At 38.8% G+C, this 16,143-nt stretch overlaps 1 protein-coding gene across 3 annotated transcripts in view; it reads right to left on the bottom strand.

Annotated features, from left to right (window-relative positions):
* Nucleotides 1-15,815, bottom strand: part of GABRA4 (gamma-aminobutyric acid type A receptor alpha4 subunit) — a 75,339-nt gene extending 59,524 nt beyond the window's left edge. For 2 of the 3 annotated variants that reach the window (XM_025385320.1, XM_025385321.1), the window contains exons 1-3: nucleotides 14,816-14,914; nucleotides 14,225-14,343; nucleotides 413-480 (exon numbers count right to left, since the gene is read on the bottom strand). In XM_025385320.1, the coding sequence (XP_025241105.1) occupies nucleotides 413-480; nucleotides 14,225-14,343; nucleotides 14,816-14,844 (216 nt within the window). In that variant the 5' untranslated portion in view covers nucleotides 14,845-14,914. Of the gene's footprint in view, nucleotides 1-412; nucleotides 481-14,224; nucleotides 14,344-14,747 lie in introns of all 3 variants that reach the window. The other variant, XM_025385319.1, reaches the window with a different exon arrangement.
* Between the last annotated feature and the right edge of the window lie 328 nt (nucleotides 15,816-16,143).

The raw sequence follows: 16,143 nt of genomic DNA, 5'->3' as shown, positions 1-16,143 counted from the left end.
AGAAAGAAAGAAAGAAAGAAAGAAAGAAAGAAAGAAAGAAAGAAAGAAAGAAAGAAAGAAAGAAAGAAAGAAAGAAAGAAAGAAGGAAAGAAAGGGAAAGAAAGAAAGAAGAAGAAAAGACAAAACAAAAACAAAAAAAGCTACACCCCAGGTTGTGCTATAGGAACCAGTAATAGGAAAGTTCTTCTCTTTGTTTAGAATGACCCTAAATCAACAAGCACTCAAATGTTACAGCTGAAATGCAAATTGAACGAGATTCAATGTCTTACTCTTTATACATTCTTAAGTTTAATTAGGGGTTCTTTGGGTTTCGGGCTTTGCGTGATTGACAACGAAATAAATATTAATTGCCCTCTTTTCTACATGTTTTCTTCAAGTCTCAAAAGGTAAATTAAACTTCGAAAATACCTACCATTTCAACATCAGAAACAGGTCCAAAGCTGGTTACATATATGTCAGTTTTCACTTCTGTAACAGGACCTAGCGGGTATGAAGTGAATAAGTGTGAAAAAATAATTACCAATTTTACAGGCTTGGATGGTTAGATAATTACAGAGTAAATACAGATATGATATATCATGTTTCTACAAGCATCTTAAATTTTCAGTGAGATAATGAATCTCTACAAAAAAATGTAGACCAAAGCACAACAAAACCAGAAAGCAGTGTTTACTTACAGGCAAAAAGAAACCCTAATTACTTACCAGGAACCTTTCTTAAATATACATCACCCCTGGACACTGTTACAACAGGCAATGCAGAGACACAAAAGTTTTTAACCTTTGTGATATTTTATAGTCCACCATCTGATTGGCCTCTATAAAGAAGTGAGCTGTTAAAAAGGGGAAGTGTGGCCACAGGAGCAAAGAAGAGAAAAACCATAACAGCTGTAAGGACTGTATCCTTGGAGAGTTGAGGATACCAGTAAATAATTTTAAAAATGATTCATGTCACCTTTATCAAAAGGCACACCATCCACTACTGATTGGAATCAAAGACAAACTTTTTTATAAGTAACAGCTACTTATGCTCTGCCACCTACTAACTGTACAACCTTGTGCAAGTTATTTAACTCCTCAATAGTAGCAACCACAACCATCAGGCAAGATTTTCATAGCGATCAAATGAAATTGCTGAAATAAGATGCTCAGCAAAGCGACTATCTCATGAAAGTACTCATTCCATGTGAGGTTCCCTTTGCTTCTGACAATGGCCTCTATTGAGACTCTTTCCTGTATCTAAATAAGACTAGTTCATGAAGCACATAGGTGTTTTGGCAGAAGAGAAATATGGGAGCATAATGACAATATGGCTAACATAGATTTTAGACTCGGGAACACAATCTGGGTTTAGCACAATCTGAGCTTAGCATGAAACTTAAAATCAGAAAGTTTGGAGTTCACATTTGGTTCTAACATCTTCTAGTAATATCATCTTCAAGTCATATATCCCCATAGGTAAAGATATTAATGAGTATTAATTGCAATAATACTTGTAAATCATTTTCCCAGTCTCTAGAATAGAATGTGCTCAATAATGACAATAGTCATTATTATGTATAAAATAGCATTTTAATACAAACAAAAATATAACAATTGTTGCCACTTGAACATAACTTCCTTAAACAACGGTTTATAATACTGTATAGCCAGAGGCTAGATATACCATAGGAAGAATGATATCTGCTATAAAGATGAAATAATTTCTCACTTGGATTCTTGCTTGGGAAATGGGATTCATGCCAAAAAAAAAAAAAAAAGGCAAAGAGAAATTGGTATTACTTAATGCCCTAGTTCTAAAGTTATCCTCATAAAAATGAATCTGAATATTTCTTCTTCTAAAGAATGAAGATTGATCCACACAAAGAAAGGTAGCTCGAGGGAGAATGAGAAAATTCTTTATTGAATAAATATCCTAAGAAAAATAAAGCCTTAGGCAGTATAGTAAGAGAAAATGTCTGGATCAGGCTTATCTATCATGAGATTTAATTTTTTCAAGACTACATTTATGGAAAGCAGAAAAGTTAATTAGACTTTTATTTGAATGAAAATTGGAGAAAACAACAGCAAAACATGATAGTAATAAGCTCATTAATGTCAAATTGTTCCAGGAATAGTTAGGTAGTCCAGGAAGCAGGTAATATGTGCTGAACCCTAGAAGATAGCAATTTCACTCAAATAGGTTCAACAGTGAAACAAATCACTATGTTAGTTTCTTAAGGACAATTGTCAGAGTATTAAAAAGCAGAAACACTATGTCATTGCAAGTCAGGGCAAGTGGTGATAAGTTACTCGAATAATTAAGGTTGGTTATGTCCTGGCAACTAGACTATTTGACAAGATTCTTGAGAAATCAAAAGTTACTTTGATGATCGGTTTAGGGAAGTGGTTCTGATATATCTGTTAAAATACAGATTGTTGAACTCCACACCTCAATATGCTGATTTAGTACTAGGCATAAGGTGTGGCCTCACAATTTGCATTTCTAACAAGTTCCTAGCTGAGGCTGTTCACTTTACTCTATTTTACAGTGTTCATCTGTTTTCTAGGATAGTATTTACAACACCGTGTGCTATAAAATATTAATATCATAGGTATTTCAGGGGAGCTAGGAGTCTAGGAGAGAAAAGAATTAGGCCAATGATATTTTTCCTTATACATTTATTTTAAAGTGTGTGGGTGTATGCTAACTCTTGTAGTTCTATAGTTACAATGATTCCATGATAAGAATGAACATTTTCCAATTCTTGCATAACACGCTACTTTCTCAATGATTCTTGAATAATGTTTTGTGTTCAAAATTATAACCTTAGTATTTGTGACATTCATGATTCAGTATTTGCCTTATATGTTCCTATGGATCTTTGAGACTGAGTGAGATCCTAAAAACATTTGATTGGTAAAGGGATTTCCTTCAGACATTCATTCAATAAACGTTTATTGAATGAGTGCCAGTTGTGTGTTGGGTTCCGTGCTAGGCTCTGATGCTACATTGGTAAACAAGACTCAGGAATTCCCTGCCTCAAAGAGCTAACATGCCATTGGGGCAGTCAGAGTATGAATACAGTAGTAAAATGATAAACTAAATGACAGAATGCTATCATTTCTAAGAGGAAAAATACAGGATGGTAAGAGAGTGGGAGACTGGGAAGGCCATTCCTGATTTGCAGTCACAGCTGCTTCTTCAAAGCAGTGACTTTTAAACTCAAACTTGGAGAATGAGCATGAGCCGTTGCAAGAGCTTGGGAAGCTGGATTCCAGGCAGAGAGAACTGCAAGAGGACAAGATCAAAGACAGGTAAAGGGCTGAGTGTATTCAGGGACTAGAAAGGGGGCCAGTGGGGCTGAAGCAAAGCAAGGGAGGGACAGAATGATGAGAAATAAAAGTCACAAAGATAGAATGAAAACCAGGGTACAGTGGATAGAACACCTACCCCCGAACTCATATTCTAAAAAGCGGCATGTTTTAACAACACACTTATAATATATGCTATGGTGACTGTAGTTAAAACTACATGGAAAATAAGTTGTAAATATATCAGTAAAAGATGGGGAGCTACATAGAGTATTGTTATGAACTAAATTGTATTCCCTCCAAATTCCTATGATGAAGTCTTAATTCTTGGTACCTCAGAATGTGACCATATTTGGAAATACACTTTTTAAAGAGACACTAACGTTAAAATGAGGTTACTAGGGTGGGCCCTAATCCAATATGACTGTGACCATATCAGAAGTGTAGATTAGGACACACATACACACACACACACACACAGAGCAGAGACAATGTGAGCATGGACAGAAGATGGCCATATATAAGCCAAGGAGAGAGGACTTAGAAGAAATCAATTTTGCCTACACTTTGTTATCTCCAGAACTGTGAAAAATTAATTTCCTATTGTTTAAGCCACCCAGTCTGTGGTACTTTGTTATGGCAGCCTTAGAGAACCCAAAGGTTAATAGTTTTTCCTGTTTTTTTCTTGGAGCTTTCTTCTTCTGATAATTCAGTCTGTCTCTGTCTTTACTTGCAGGTTGTGGTAAGAAGTTTGATTTGTATCCCGTAATCACTGGGAGCCCACTGAGGGTTTGAAGTAAGGGAGTTTATATAATTAGATTATACATTTTACAAAATTATTCTGACAATGGTATTGACAATACATTACAGGGAAGCAAAAGTAGAAGAAGGGCTCTTCTAAGAGGCTGCTATATTGGTCAAGTTGAGAGTTGGTGGTAACAGCTTGGACTAGGGATGTGGCAGTGGGGTTGAAGACTGGACAGATTGAGGGGCAGGTGTGCTCACAGGGTGTGGGTATTTTCCAAAGAACAATAAGCAAAGTTACAATAATTACTATTTATTAAAGATCAATTATTTGCCAGGTAGGTTATTAGGTTCTTCCCATATCTATTTCATGTAATCTTCACGACACCCTCCAAAGGCGCTATCCTCATGAGAATGTTATGGATCTGGAAACTGAGTTCACAGAGACTAAATAATGTATGACAGAGCCAGAATTCTAATCCCCTTATATTGATCTCCAAAGCATGTGCTAGCTTTACTATACTATATAACATCACCAATAATAAATCATTAACTACTTAAGCAAATGTGGAATTTCATATCTAGAATATAACATGCTATACCTACATTTCCTGCTTTGTTCGTTAGTTTCTAAAGTATTTTCTCACAGTGCTTTTTTCACGTCTTTACTATTATTCCTATCACTGCATACTGCCTGGGTCTTTCTATCTGTAACAGCAAAGGCAAAATCTTAATCATTTTTGAAGTCCCAAACTAGCACAACGCCTTGCACATATTAGCCGTTGAATAACTGTGTTTCATCATGCTCCTAATATCATCCCAGTAGTGATTTAAAAACCCATCAAAAGAAAAAATTAACAGAATTACTTTCCACAGCAATTAAACTAAAAATATTTCCCATTTTTAGAAACTGTGTCTTATTTGTATTTGTATCCTCTGGCAGGACCAATCACAGGTTTTAAATGTAATAGGCCGCTGATAAATCAGTTGTCAATGAATAATGGTCACTATGTAATTAAGAATAACTCTTAGAGACACCTCCTCTAATACGACAGTTTAGGATGTTCAAATCAACCTTACTAAGAGTATAATTACATGGAAACCAGATAATTTTGAGCTTGGAAGGATTTCTTCCCATAATTTGGTATGCATTTGTGCAACATTAAAGACGTCTTTTAGTTTACAATTCTACTTTGTTGGTAGTAGGGATACATTTTTTAATACCGAAAATATGGTTGACAGTCTGTAAGGCAAATAAGATGATTCAACAGTTTTTGGGAAAGAAAGAGCCAAGACCAGCAAGATCAAATTCAGGGAAATATTCCCATCTAATTAATGAGTCTAACTTGCTGGGAAAGAGGGAAGGCAATTAACAATGAATCAGATAATTTCCCAATTTACTTAATTTTAGCAGTACAGATATGGTTAAAGGGTGGAATCATTTTTGAAATTTCATCTCCAATAATGATGTCTTATTTGTTGCTACATCATGAGAAAGCCTAGGGTGTTTTGCTGATCTTGAAACTAGCCCATCCTTATTTTGCATATTGCCTTCCCAGCCATGCACTTGAGGAAACATTTCTAATTATCCAGCCACCTACATCACACATCCACCATCACCTTACAAAATACTAGTGATATATCTCCAAAAATGAAGACACTTGAAGCGATACAACAAGGAATCCTAAATGAAATACATAAAGAAATCTCTTCGCTTGTCATTTACAAAATATACATATACGAGCCTTCCTGAATACTAAACAAAGACGAGAGATATCCATTGATATCACGGAGAAAGCAGAAAACACTATAAAGTTCTAGAAGTTTCTTTCACTTAGAAGACATTAAAGATTAGTGCCTCCCATGTCATATAATCCATCAATCCTGGTCTACTTTGTAAATAATTACAACCATCAAATAAATAAAAAAAGTATGAACAACAACAAAAATAAAATATGGGCAAACAATAAAAACAAGTAATTCACAGAAAGAAAATTATCATAGCCAATAAAGATTGGAAAAGATATTCAACCACATTAGAACATAGTGAGAATCAGAAAAATTCAAATCATTTCACAATAAAATGCCATTTTAAGAAATACCATTTCAAGATATATATATCTTGTGTTAAAGAGGGTATCTGGATCCTGAATGTCATGTTCATTGTAAACTGTAAATGGGAGTTGATTTTGTAAACTCATCATGAAAAATAGTTTGGCATTATCTTGTCAACTCCCACTTACACTAAGATCCAGAAAATCCATTCCTTGATATATATGCAAAAGAAACTCTTGCACATTTACAGCAGGAAATTTGGGCCAGGATATTCACAGCACCACAATCTTGGAAACAAGCAAAAAGCCTACTGCCAACAGAGCAGATGAATAAGCTGGTTTCTATGCAATGGGAATATCACACAGCAGTCAAAATGAATGATCTATTGCAATATGCAACAATAAGAATGATTTTTAGCAATATATAATTAAGTTAAAAGCATCAAAAGATTATATATAGCAAGTTCAAAACAATTAAATATTTAAAATAAACTTTTAAAATAAAGAAGTCAACCTAAAATGACATTCAAAGGAAAACTAAGAATTTTAAGAGGACTTAAAATCATGGTTACTTTGGATGGGGAAGATAGGATGGAGGAGACCACAGAGCAGAATAAAACTTGTCCAAGCCCTACACTTTGTGCTGGTTGGTGGTTTAACTGGTATGTTTATTATATTTTAATAAATGATGGAATAGATGAAAGGATGTATAAAAAGAAGGTTAAGTATCAGCCAATAATGAAAGTGTGTCAAATACCAAGAACTATTAATCTAGGTTTCAATTCTGTGTACCTGTGGCTTATAGAATAAATATGTAAGAAAGGCGTAGACTATAAGGCAGTGATGTTTAATGATATATACAAATGCAATCAGATGTATTTCCTCATCTAAAAGAAGTCTAACAACTCAGTGAAGTATTACCCAAATATCACCAATTTTCTAATATCCTGTAATCTAGATTTTAGAGTGTCTATTTCAAGAAACACCGAATGCAATGGATACATCCTAACCCTAAAGAAAATGTAAATATAAAATAGCACCGGTATGTTGTATATCTTTTTTTTTTTTTTAACCAAGAGCATAAGAAAGTAAAGTTGTGCTCTGAATTCAAACTTCTCTTGTTTTCTCAAAGACATATTTCTTTTAGCTATGCCTTCCCTCCAATCTAATGCTAAATATTCTCTACTAGATTATTCCCAATAGAAGAAAAAAAAAAAAAGAAAGGAAGGAAGAAAAACATGTTATGGTATAACCTTGAAAAACAAAAGGCAAACTTTTCTCTTTCTCTTCTCTATTATATTTGAACTTCTGAAAAAAAACCAAACTATCAACAGTACCTCTGATTTTTCTTATTCACTCCACCATCTATCTCAATAATTTGTTTTTCATGCCTAGGGTCCACTTCCTTTTGTCAGTACCATGAGTTTTTCCTTATGTACAGCATTGTTCCTGCCAACTTTAAAAGTATTTTTTCTTTCTCCCATTTTTCTACCTCCTTCCTTCTACCATCCCAATTTCTCTGCTTCCTTGTACAAATGCCCAGAAAAATCTTATTCCATTCTCTCTTGAATGCACTCAATCAGACTTTCACACCTATCACAACACCAAAACGGCTCCACCAAAACAGTCGAAATCAGTGAAGATGTACACATTGCTAAATCCAGTGGTCAATTTTAAGTTCTCATCTTTCTTTATCTGTCAGGAACATTTGACTAAATTAATCCCTCCTCCTTTCTTTATTTTTTCTTTATTTTTTCCCCCTTACATTTTACTTTAATTTTATACACACTCCCTTGGTTTTCCTGGTACTTCACAAGCCACTCCTTTTAAGTCTTCTTGGGACAAAGGTTCCTCCTCTCCTCTCTGGAGCCACCTCCTAACATTGGAGACATCAAAACTCAATATTTGTACATCTTCGCTATCAAACTTAATCCCCTGTAATCGTTTTAGACTTCTGGCTTTAAATATCATGTATATTGACATACTCATGATCCCTGAATTTCAGGTTCATCTCCACCTGATATGTAATAGACATCTCAAAGGTACCATACGTGCACACAAATTGCTCATCTATGCCCCTGGTCTACTTCTGGCACAGTCTTGACAACTCCATTTTTCTAGGTGTCCAAATCAAAAACTTTGGAATCGGCTTTGACACCTCCCTTTCTCTCACATCCCACGTTCTAGCTGTCGTCAGTTGACTTTAATTTCAAAATATCCAGAAGCCAACCATTTCTTGTAAATTTACAAACTTCTCTGCAACCAGCTTGGTCAAAGTATCCCTCATTTCTCCTCTGGCTTATTATGGAAAACCTTGCTGCATCTGCCCTTGCCTCTGACTGCCTGTTCTCAACATAAGGAGAGCCTTTTAAAATTAGTTCAGGCCTTGTCCCTGCTAAAATCTTTCCAGTCACTTTTGATCTGACTCAGAGTAAAAGCACAGTCCTAATCAGCCTGCAAAGCTGTACACAACCTTGTCCTCTTATCACACTGATCCCCTTTTATGCCTCAGCCCTGCTAAACTTCACTATAGGGACCCTGACTTCCCTGCTTAACATGTTTGCACTTAGAATTCCTTCTCATTCATTAGAAGACCCCATCCCAAATGTGGTTTATGCTTTTATTTAAGTACGACCAGTGTTCAAATAGCACCTTCTTAGTAGAATCTCCACTAATTATTCTACTGAAAATTGCAACCCCCTCCCCTGCTTTACATTACTCTATAGCTGTTAACCAACATCTGGCACACACACTGTATTTTACTTATTTCTGTTGCTTATTTTCTGTCTCTTCCACAGTGGGAACTTAAGAGGGCAGGAAATCGTGCAGTTCTCCCCAACTTCAAATAACATCAACCTTGCCCAATTTCTCAAAATAGAAATGGAAAAGTCATTTTTTGCTTCTTTTTTTTTAACATCCAGATCAAGTCAATCGCCAATTCTTTGTTGAATTAAACCTCCAAAAAACTCACTTTAATCAACTTACATATATCCATCTTTACTACCTCTACCACCTTTTTCCAAGCAACTGGCAACTTAAGAGAACTAAAGCTAAAGTACCAAAAGCTTCATTGGTCTCCCTGCTTCCAAGTTCCCCCACTTCCTTTTCTAAGTCTTCCTTTATGCAGACAAGATGGAGCATTTTTCACTCTAAGTCAAGCCATGTCATTCCCTCCATTTAGAAAACTCCAATTGCTTCCAGGTTCACTAAGATAATAATTTATGCTCTTTTACAGGGTCCCCAGAGACCCTACGAGACTTGGCCTCTGTTTACCATCTCAGCCAAACCTCATGAGATTCTTCTTCTTGCATTCTGGCTACAGGCATGCTGGACTCTTCTTACAGTCTACATCACACTAACCTATTATCTACCTTCAGACTTTGCACTTAATTGTTTTGTTCCCTCGGAGAATTACTTTTCTCTTACTCTTTTCATGCCTGACACTTTCAGGTTTTAGCTTAAAAGACTTCCAGGAACACCAAATCTGAAATAGATCCCTCACCCATTTTTTCCCCTTTTAGCATGCTACTAGATTATCCCATAGCATTTTCATTTAATTATTTTATTATTTCTTTGTTATTTTCATCTCTCTATAATGCTTAGCTGTAAAGTCTGTGAGGGCTCATATCAGATCAGAATGATATCTTCACAACCTTACATTGTTCCTGACATATAGTGGTCTCTCAATACAGATTGGTTTCACAAATGAATGAATGAAAGAATGAGACAAATTGGAAGAGAATGAAGCTTTATGTTGCCGAGAAGTGCTCTTTTTGCCTATGTATTTTAAAAAGCATTTCTCTATTGACATTTAATTAATAAGACTAGCACAAGACACATTAACTTTTAAATGGAGATACATAGATTATTTGAAAACATTGCAAATACAATTTGATTTTTGTGGGGAAAACATTCCAACTTAACCCAAATGCATACAATTTTCTGTGTTTTCTTTGCTATTTGAAAAGTTATTAAAGCTTTAGAATAAAAGTTCTTATCTCACTTCTTCAGAGCAAATGTAATTTAGTTTATTTTAAGGTCCTACTTAGTAGCAAGAAGGCATGCTCAGGAAATTTGACTCTTGATAATCAGGGCAATGCAAGAATGCCTCAGAAGTGGATATAGGACCAGCTGCCCGACTAAGGTTTTAAAGATGAGGGTGTGTGTTGTGACTTTACCAAGAAGTAGCTATAGAATTGGTGGGCAATTCATTACAAATTTTCTCAGCCTGTTTTCTAACAGAGGGATGATGCCTGTCTTACTTATCCCTTTGTGGTGTTGTAATAATCTTAGTAAATAATGTGAAGTCCACTAATGTGAAGTCCTACTATGTTAGTGAATAACCTTACAAAAATGACTCAAATGCTTCATTCCCATTTCAGAGAGGTTGCGGGAGATGATTCAAAGGCAATGATCTGTATTTGAAACACTTGTTATTCTGGATCATGTGCCTCAAAATACTGAGCTGTGTGAAAGGCTGTGCAACCCTTCGATAAACAGAAAATGAGTAATGGCAGGTTTCCTAAACCATTTCCTGGTAGTCAGTAAATACCTTAGCTATGCGTTTTTAAGAAAGCATATAACAGTGTTGAAAGTGAACAAGAGCTAGGGGATTATTTTCTGACTTCTTTGTGGAAGGTTTCACTTGTGTGCTATACCCACACAGGTGAAAGCTACTTCAGGATGATAGCAACTGATTTGTCAGAGTTTGAGAGGACTACATCCTCTCGGAAGTACGAAATCAGCTTCTCTCACCATGACTCCTTCCCTCTCTTCTCGCCTTTTCCCCTTTTCTTCTCCAATGGGAGAATGTAGGAGACAAGGGAGAGGAGATCCTGGAGGGATGTAAAAAAAGGAAACCATTTCAGTTCCTTTTATTTCCCTATCACAAGCTGTGCTGCTGAGTTAAAAATATGTAATTTAGTTTCCAAATCTATTTCAACCCCTGCCTGGCCTACTGAGCAATCACAAACCATCCAATTTCAATTCAAATCTTTGCTTTTAGCTTTGTTTGAAATGGAACACAGCAAAGTTGTATAAACAGATATAAAGTAAATGCCCCACAAAGAGCAGAAGCAGGATTATAGGAACCAGGAAGTAAATCCATATTTATAGCCTACTAGTCAAAATCTGGATTGTTTTCATTTTATTTTTAAAATACCAAATTTTCCACAGAGTATCCAATGTCATAGAAGGGATCTGACTTATGGTATCTAAGAGTCTGTGCTAATGATGAAGTTTCTCATTGTTTTCCGTGGTACACATTTACAACTTCATGTAAACAGAAAACACATTTTCTGCAGGTGAGAATCACTATTCCTCTGTCACATTTGGAATACTACACATTTACAGAGAATGACCCACTTCTAAAAAGTGAATCACATTTACCACAAACATTTATCAGCAAAGCCAAGAAACAAACAAACAAACAAACAAAACCCATGTTATGCTATTTAGTAAATGTTTAAATGGTTTACCAATTAGTAATGCTGGAAGTAATGTTAATTCAACCCCTTCTCATAAAACTACAAAAATGTTTTCAGGTGGGTAATGCAGAACTTTTGGCAGTGACAAATTACACGACTAATAATGTCCTTGAGACATTTAGTAGAATTACGATTAACCAAAACCCAGTAATGGCTCACATATATTGTTTTCACTTATGTTATTGTCAATATAATGGTATGGGAGAGAGCAGATGGTAAGAAGGATCCATCTACAATGGATCCCTTCTTCCTTTTGAATTATAGCTTGCATTATAGCCAGCTGGGCAGGTATTATTTTAATTTTCAACATTTATAATCAAACAGTATAGTTTCAGTTCTAACTTTTCACTTTGATTTATGTTCTGGTATATCAATTTTCTGAATGAATATGTAAACTACACAGGACTGGATACTTTTCTTATTTTTTTTTCTTCACTTGAAATGTCAAGTTTAAAACGTTTATGGGCAGATAAATCCTCTTTTATTGATATAATATTGCCTTAAATGGTATCACATCATCTGAACCATGCTCCACAACACTATTTTTGATCTAAAATGGTAATTTCCCAGTCACTTATGGAAGATCATGCATTGACAAATGATTCACCCCTTTTCAGATTTGCATGAAGGCGAATGCAGTGCAGGCAGCCTATCCCTGGAGAGGCAATGTGAAAAGAAGCAGGAGAAACTTTCATTCTTCTCATCTATTCTTATCACTGTCAACATACAAATGCTGGCCCAGCGTGGCTCATGCCTGTAATCCCAGCACTTTGGGAGACTGAGGAGGCTGGATCACTTGAGGTCAGGAGTTCAAGACCAGCCTGGCCAACATGGTGAAGCCCCATCCCTACCAAAAAGTATATTTTAAAAAATTAGCCGGGTGTGGTGGCTAGCACCTGTAATCCCAGCTACTCGGGGGGCTGAGTCAGGAGAATCGCTTGAACCTGGGAGCCAGAGGTTGCAGTGAGCCAAGATCAAGCCATTGTACTCCAGCCTGGGTGACAGAGTGAGACTCTATCTCAAAGAAAGAAAAGAAATATACAAATGCTGAATCAATACACTCAATGGGTTCCCATAACCTTCTCATAAAATCCAAGAAATAATGGTTTGGAATTCAGAAGACCTGATCTCATCCTATCATTGATGTACTACGTGCCCTTGTATACATTACTTTCCCTTTTTAGACCTTAGTGTCCCCATCTGTTAAATGAGACTAGACACCAAAGAAGCACCCAACTCTACTCTATCCAACTTTATTTTCTCTCCACCAACTCTTTCTAGCCTCAGGCCATACTCCTACTCCACATCACAGGCTGTCCTGCTCCCCATTCTTACCTTCTCCATTCTCCCAACATCTCATCTCCTACACACTCTCAATAGGAGGTATAAAGTTGCTCCATGCTTCTAATATTAGATGATACTCATCACACAGTATCTGATACCATCCCCATGTGCACGGCTTTGTTTTTTAAATATACAGCCCGCTCTGGGTTTACATCCTTCTCCTCCCACTTGTAACTTGGACTAGTTACTTAACTTTCTAAGCCTCAATTTCCTTATCTGTAAAGTGGGGATAGTAATGGCTTTCAAAGGGTTGTTGTGAGGGTTAAACAGAGTAGTAATGCCTACAAAATGCCTGGCATATGTGAACATTTAATTAAATAAATACAATATTACTAGTTGTTGTTATTGTTACCACTTGAATGTAAGCTCCTTTAAGACAGAAGCTCTCTCCTGTTCAACTCAGTTGCTGAAGGGTAATTAATGCAGTGTACTGTAAAGAACAGGGACTTTGAGATCAAAGGACCTGGGCCAAACCTATGAATGGTACCCTAGCAAGTCATTTGTCCTCGTTGAACTGGACTGAGAAGCTGTTTGAGGTTAAGAATTGTATCTTAATATTTCTGTGGACCTAGTACCTAGCACAAAGCTTGCCACATAGGTTTTCATTATATATGCAAAGGAAATATGAATATGGAAAAGAGCAACAGTGCTGTTAATGGATGTACCTCTATTAAGTCCTTTATACCTATTTTGTTGAAGAAAGCAAGCTGAAACATCTCTAACTTTAAAGTCTTAGGAGGAAAGCAAATGACACATCACCGAAAAAGAAAGGGAGAAAAAAGCATCCTGCTGTAGAAGAGAAAAGGAAAGGAATGGGTTCTCTAGCAGAACAGGCAGCTTCATGCCCCAGATTTATGTCCTAGGTAGAACACTGGCCAAGGTTTTGGCATGGGCATGGACACGTGGGAGGACGAGGGACTTCAGTTCAGCTGCCTCAAGTGCAACCTGCTCTGAGCTAAGTGGCCAGGTTCAGGGAAACTATTCTCAGCGAAGAGCGGCCAGGCAGCTGAGCCCAGAGTTCCCATTTTTGACTCTTCCTCTCCAACCTCCCCCAACCAGCAGTCAGGTCCCGGGAGGTAATTAGTGTGGGGGAGAGGCAAAGCTTCTGAGGGGGCAGGGAGATGGGAAAGTACGGGTGGAGGCGGTCTTCTTGTCATAGGTCTCACCAAGAGAGGAGAGATAGAAAGAGAGAGATTTATTTTTGCACGTGAGGCATACCTAATGATATTCCCACAGACAGACAGACAGGAAGACCAAGAGAGGGACAGACAGGACACACTTGCGCGTTTGAAATCGTTCATACCCCCAAATCCAGGACGCAGCCTGTTGTCATAACCATCGAGCAAACTGTCCAGGATGCGGGTGAAATTTTCTGTGCACAATTTCTCCTCCTTTTGGTTCTGTCCTGGGGATTCGTTTAAACTGCAAGCGAAAAAAAAAAAAAAAAATGGGGGCGGAGGAGATTATTTTAAGAATCCATCAGAGAACAGGTGCAAACAGGTTTGTTTTCTAGGGAAAGAGTCGCTTGCCCCAAGCTAAAGGAGACGAGCCTGGGGGTTGGGATGCAGACGACAGAAATGGTCAGGAAAAGCGCGCCCCGCCACAAGACCCCCAGTGCCCACATGCCTCTTGCATCCTGCGCCCTTCCTGCTCTCCGCATCTATGCGGTCACAGAAAAGCCTGGCTTCGGCCCCTCCTCTTACAGCTGAAATGTACACCCAGGGAGACCTAGTACACCCAGGGAGGAGCGAGTGGCCAAAGGGGTCCGGGAGCTGGTCATTTCTCCACTTTCACTTGCCCACCTCCCCGCACCCCAGAGAACTCACCAAACCGCCAGGCACAGGAAGCGCAGGAGGGCGAAACTGACCCCGGCGGACAGAGCGATCGCGGGTACCTTCTTGGCAGAAACCATCTTTGCAACATGCCATACTTCAAGCCTGTTCACGTTTCCAGGCTCTTCAGATGCCCTGAGCAGGGTGCGAGGAGAGGGCAGAGAGGCTCCCGCGGCGTGCGCACACTCGCGCTCACACTCGCCCGCGCTCAGCCAGCCCGAGCCGCGGTGGGCGTGTGTGTGCACGGGGCCAGGGGAGGCGGAACCTGCCTTCCTCGCCCCCTCCTTTCTCGCTCAGCGCTCAATGTGTATGTAGAGCTATGTATACCGCTCCACACCCTTTCGTGCCCGCGCGCTGAAGGTTCTGGGGTTAGCATCCGCGCGCTTGCGCTGCAAGACTCGCCAAGTTTGTTCCGACCGTAACTCCGCGGATGAGGACCCGGGTCTCTCGCCCCTCCTCCGGCTCCTCAGCCCCCGACCCCAGGTGGGCTTCCCGCCCACAGCAGGGCTCGGCCTCCTCCCTCCTGGGCCCCTCCCTTCCGCTGGGATTTGGATCTAACCAATGAAGCTCCTCTCTCGTCAGGTTGTGCGAGGACCTGTTTGTACCCAGAGTCAAGGTTGGAGGTGGAGAAAGGGCGGGTGATGGGGACTGCTGGGCGTGGGGTGGTAGCGGTGGTGAGGAGAGGGGATCAATTCCGGGCTCAAAAGACCTTTGAGACCCTCCCCTTCAGGTGTTATGGGGGGCGGTAGGGAGGGCAATGAAAGCGAAAAGATTCTTCCTGCTAATAGGGGTTACAACTCACCTGGCGGACTCTCGCCAAACTGTTGGGAAGTGGACTTGAGCCGCACTCTAGTCCCAGTATTTGCTAAGCTATTGCTTTAAAGACACCCCATTTCTTTACCCGCCTCCACCAGACACGCGCACACCCTCCTCTTTGCTGCTCCATCCTTTTCTGGAGAGGAGGGGTGAAGTGGAGACAAGCCACCTCTGGTCAAAATCACTTTCACTTCTTGCGACACTCTTCTTATTCAGAATGGAGTTGACTTACTTCCAGAGGTTGACCGCTTTAGGTAGGGGGCAAGGATGGCTGGAGAGAGAAAGGCGGGGAACAAGAGAAAGTGTGTGTGTGTGTGTGTGTGTGTGTGTGTGTGTGTGTGTGTGTGACACACAGAGAGAGAGAGAGAGAGAAGGTTGGGTATGGAGAGAAAGGATACATAAACTAAAATGGAGGAGGACAAATCTTAGTTCCCTTGTGACGTGAAAGGGAACACTAAGCTCTATATCTTTAGTGTTTTACTGAGCAAAGATAAGCATTCCCAGTAGATCTTTGGAAAACATTAATTATTGGCTTCAAGGGGGAAAAGCGTCTTTCAAATTAGTAATGATGCAT

Source organism: Theropithecus gelada, chromosome 5 (genome assembly GCF_003255815.1).
Source record: "Theropithecus gelada isolate Dixy chromosome 5, Tgel_1.0, whole genome shotgun sequence".
NCBI classification, from domain to species: Eukaryota; Metazoa; Chordata; class Mammalia; order Primates; family Cercopithecidae; genus Theropithecus; species Theropithecus gelada.
The sequence above is the reverse complement of the archived record's forward strand: the minus strand, read 5'-3'. Positions and strand labels throughout refer to the sequence as shown.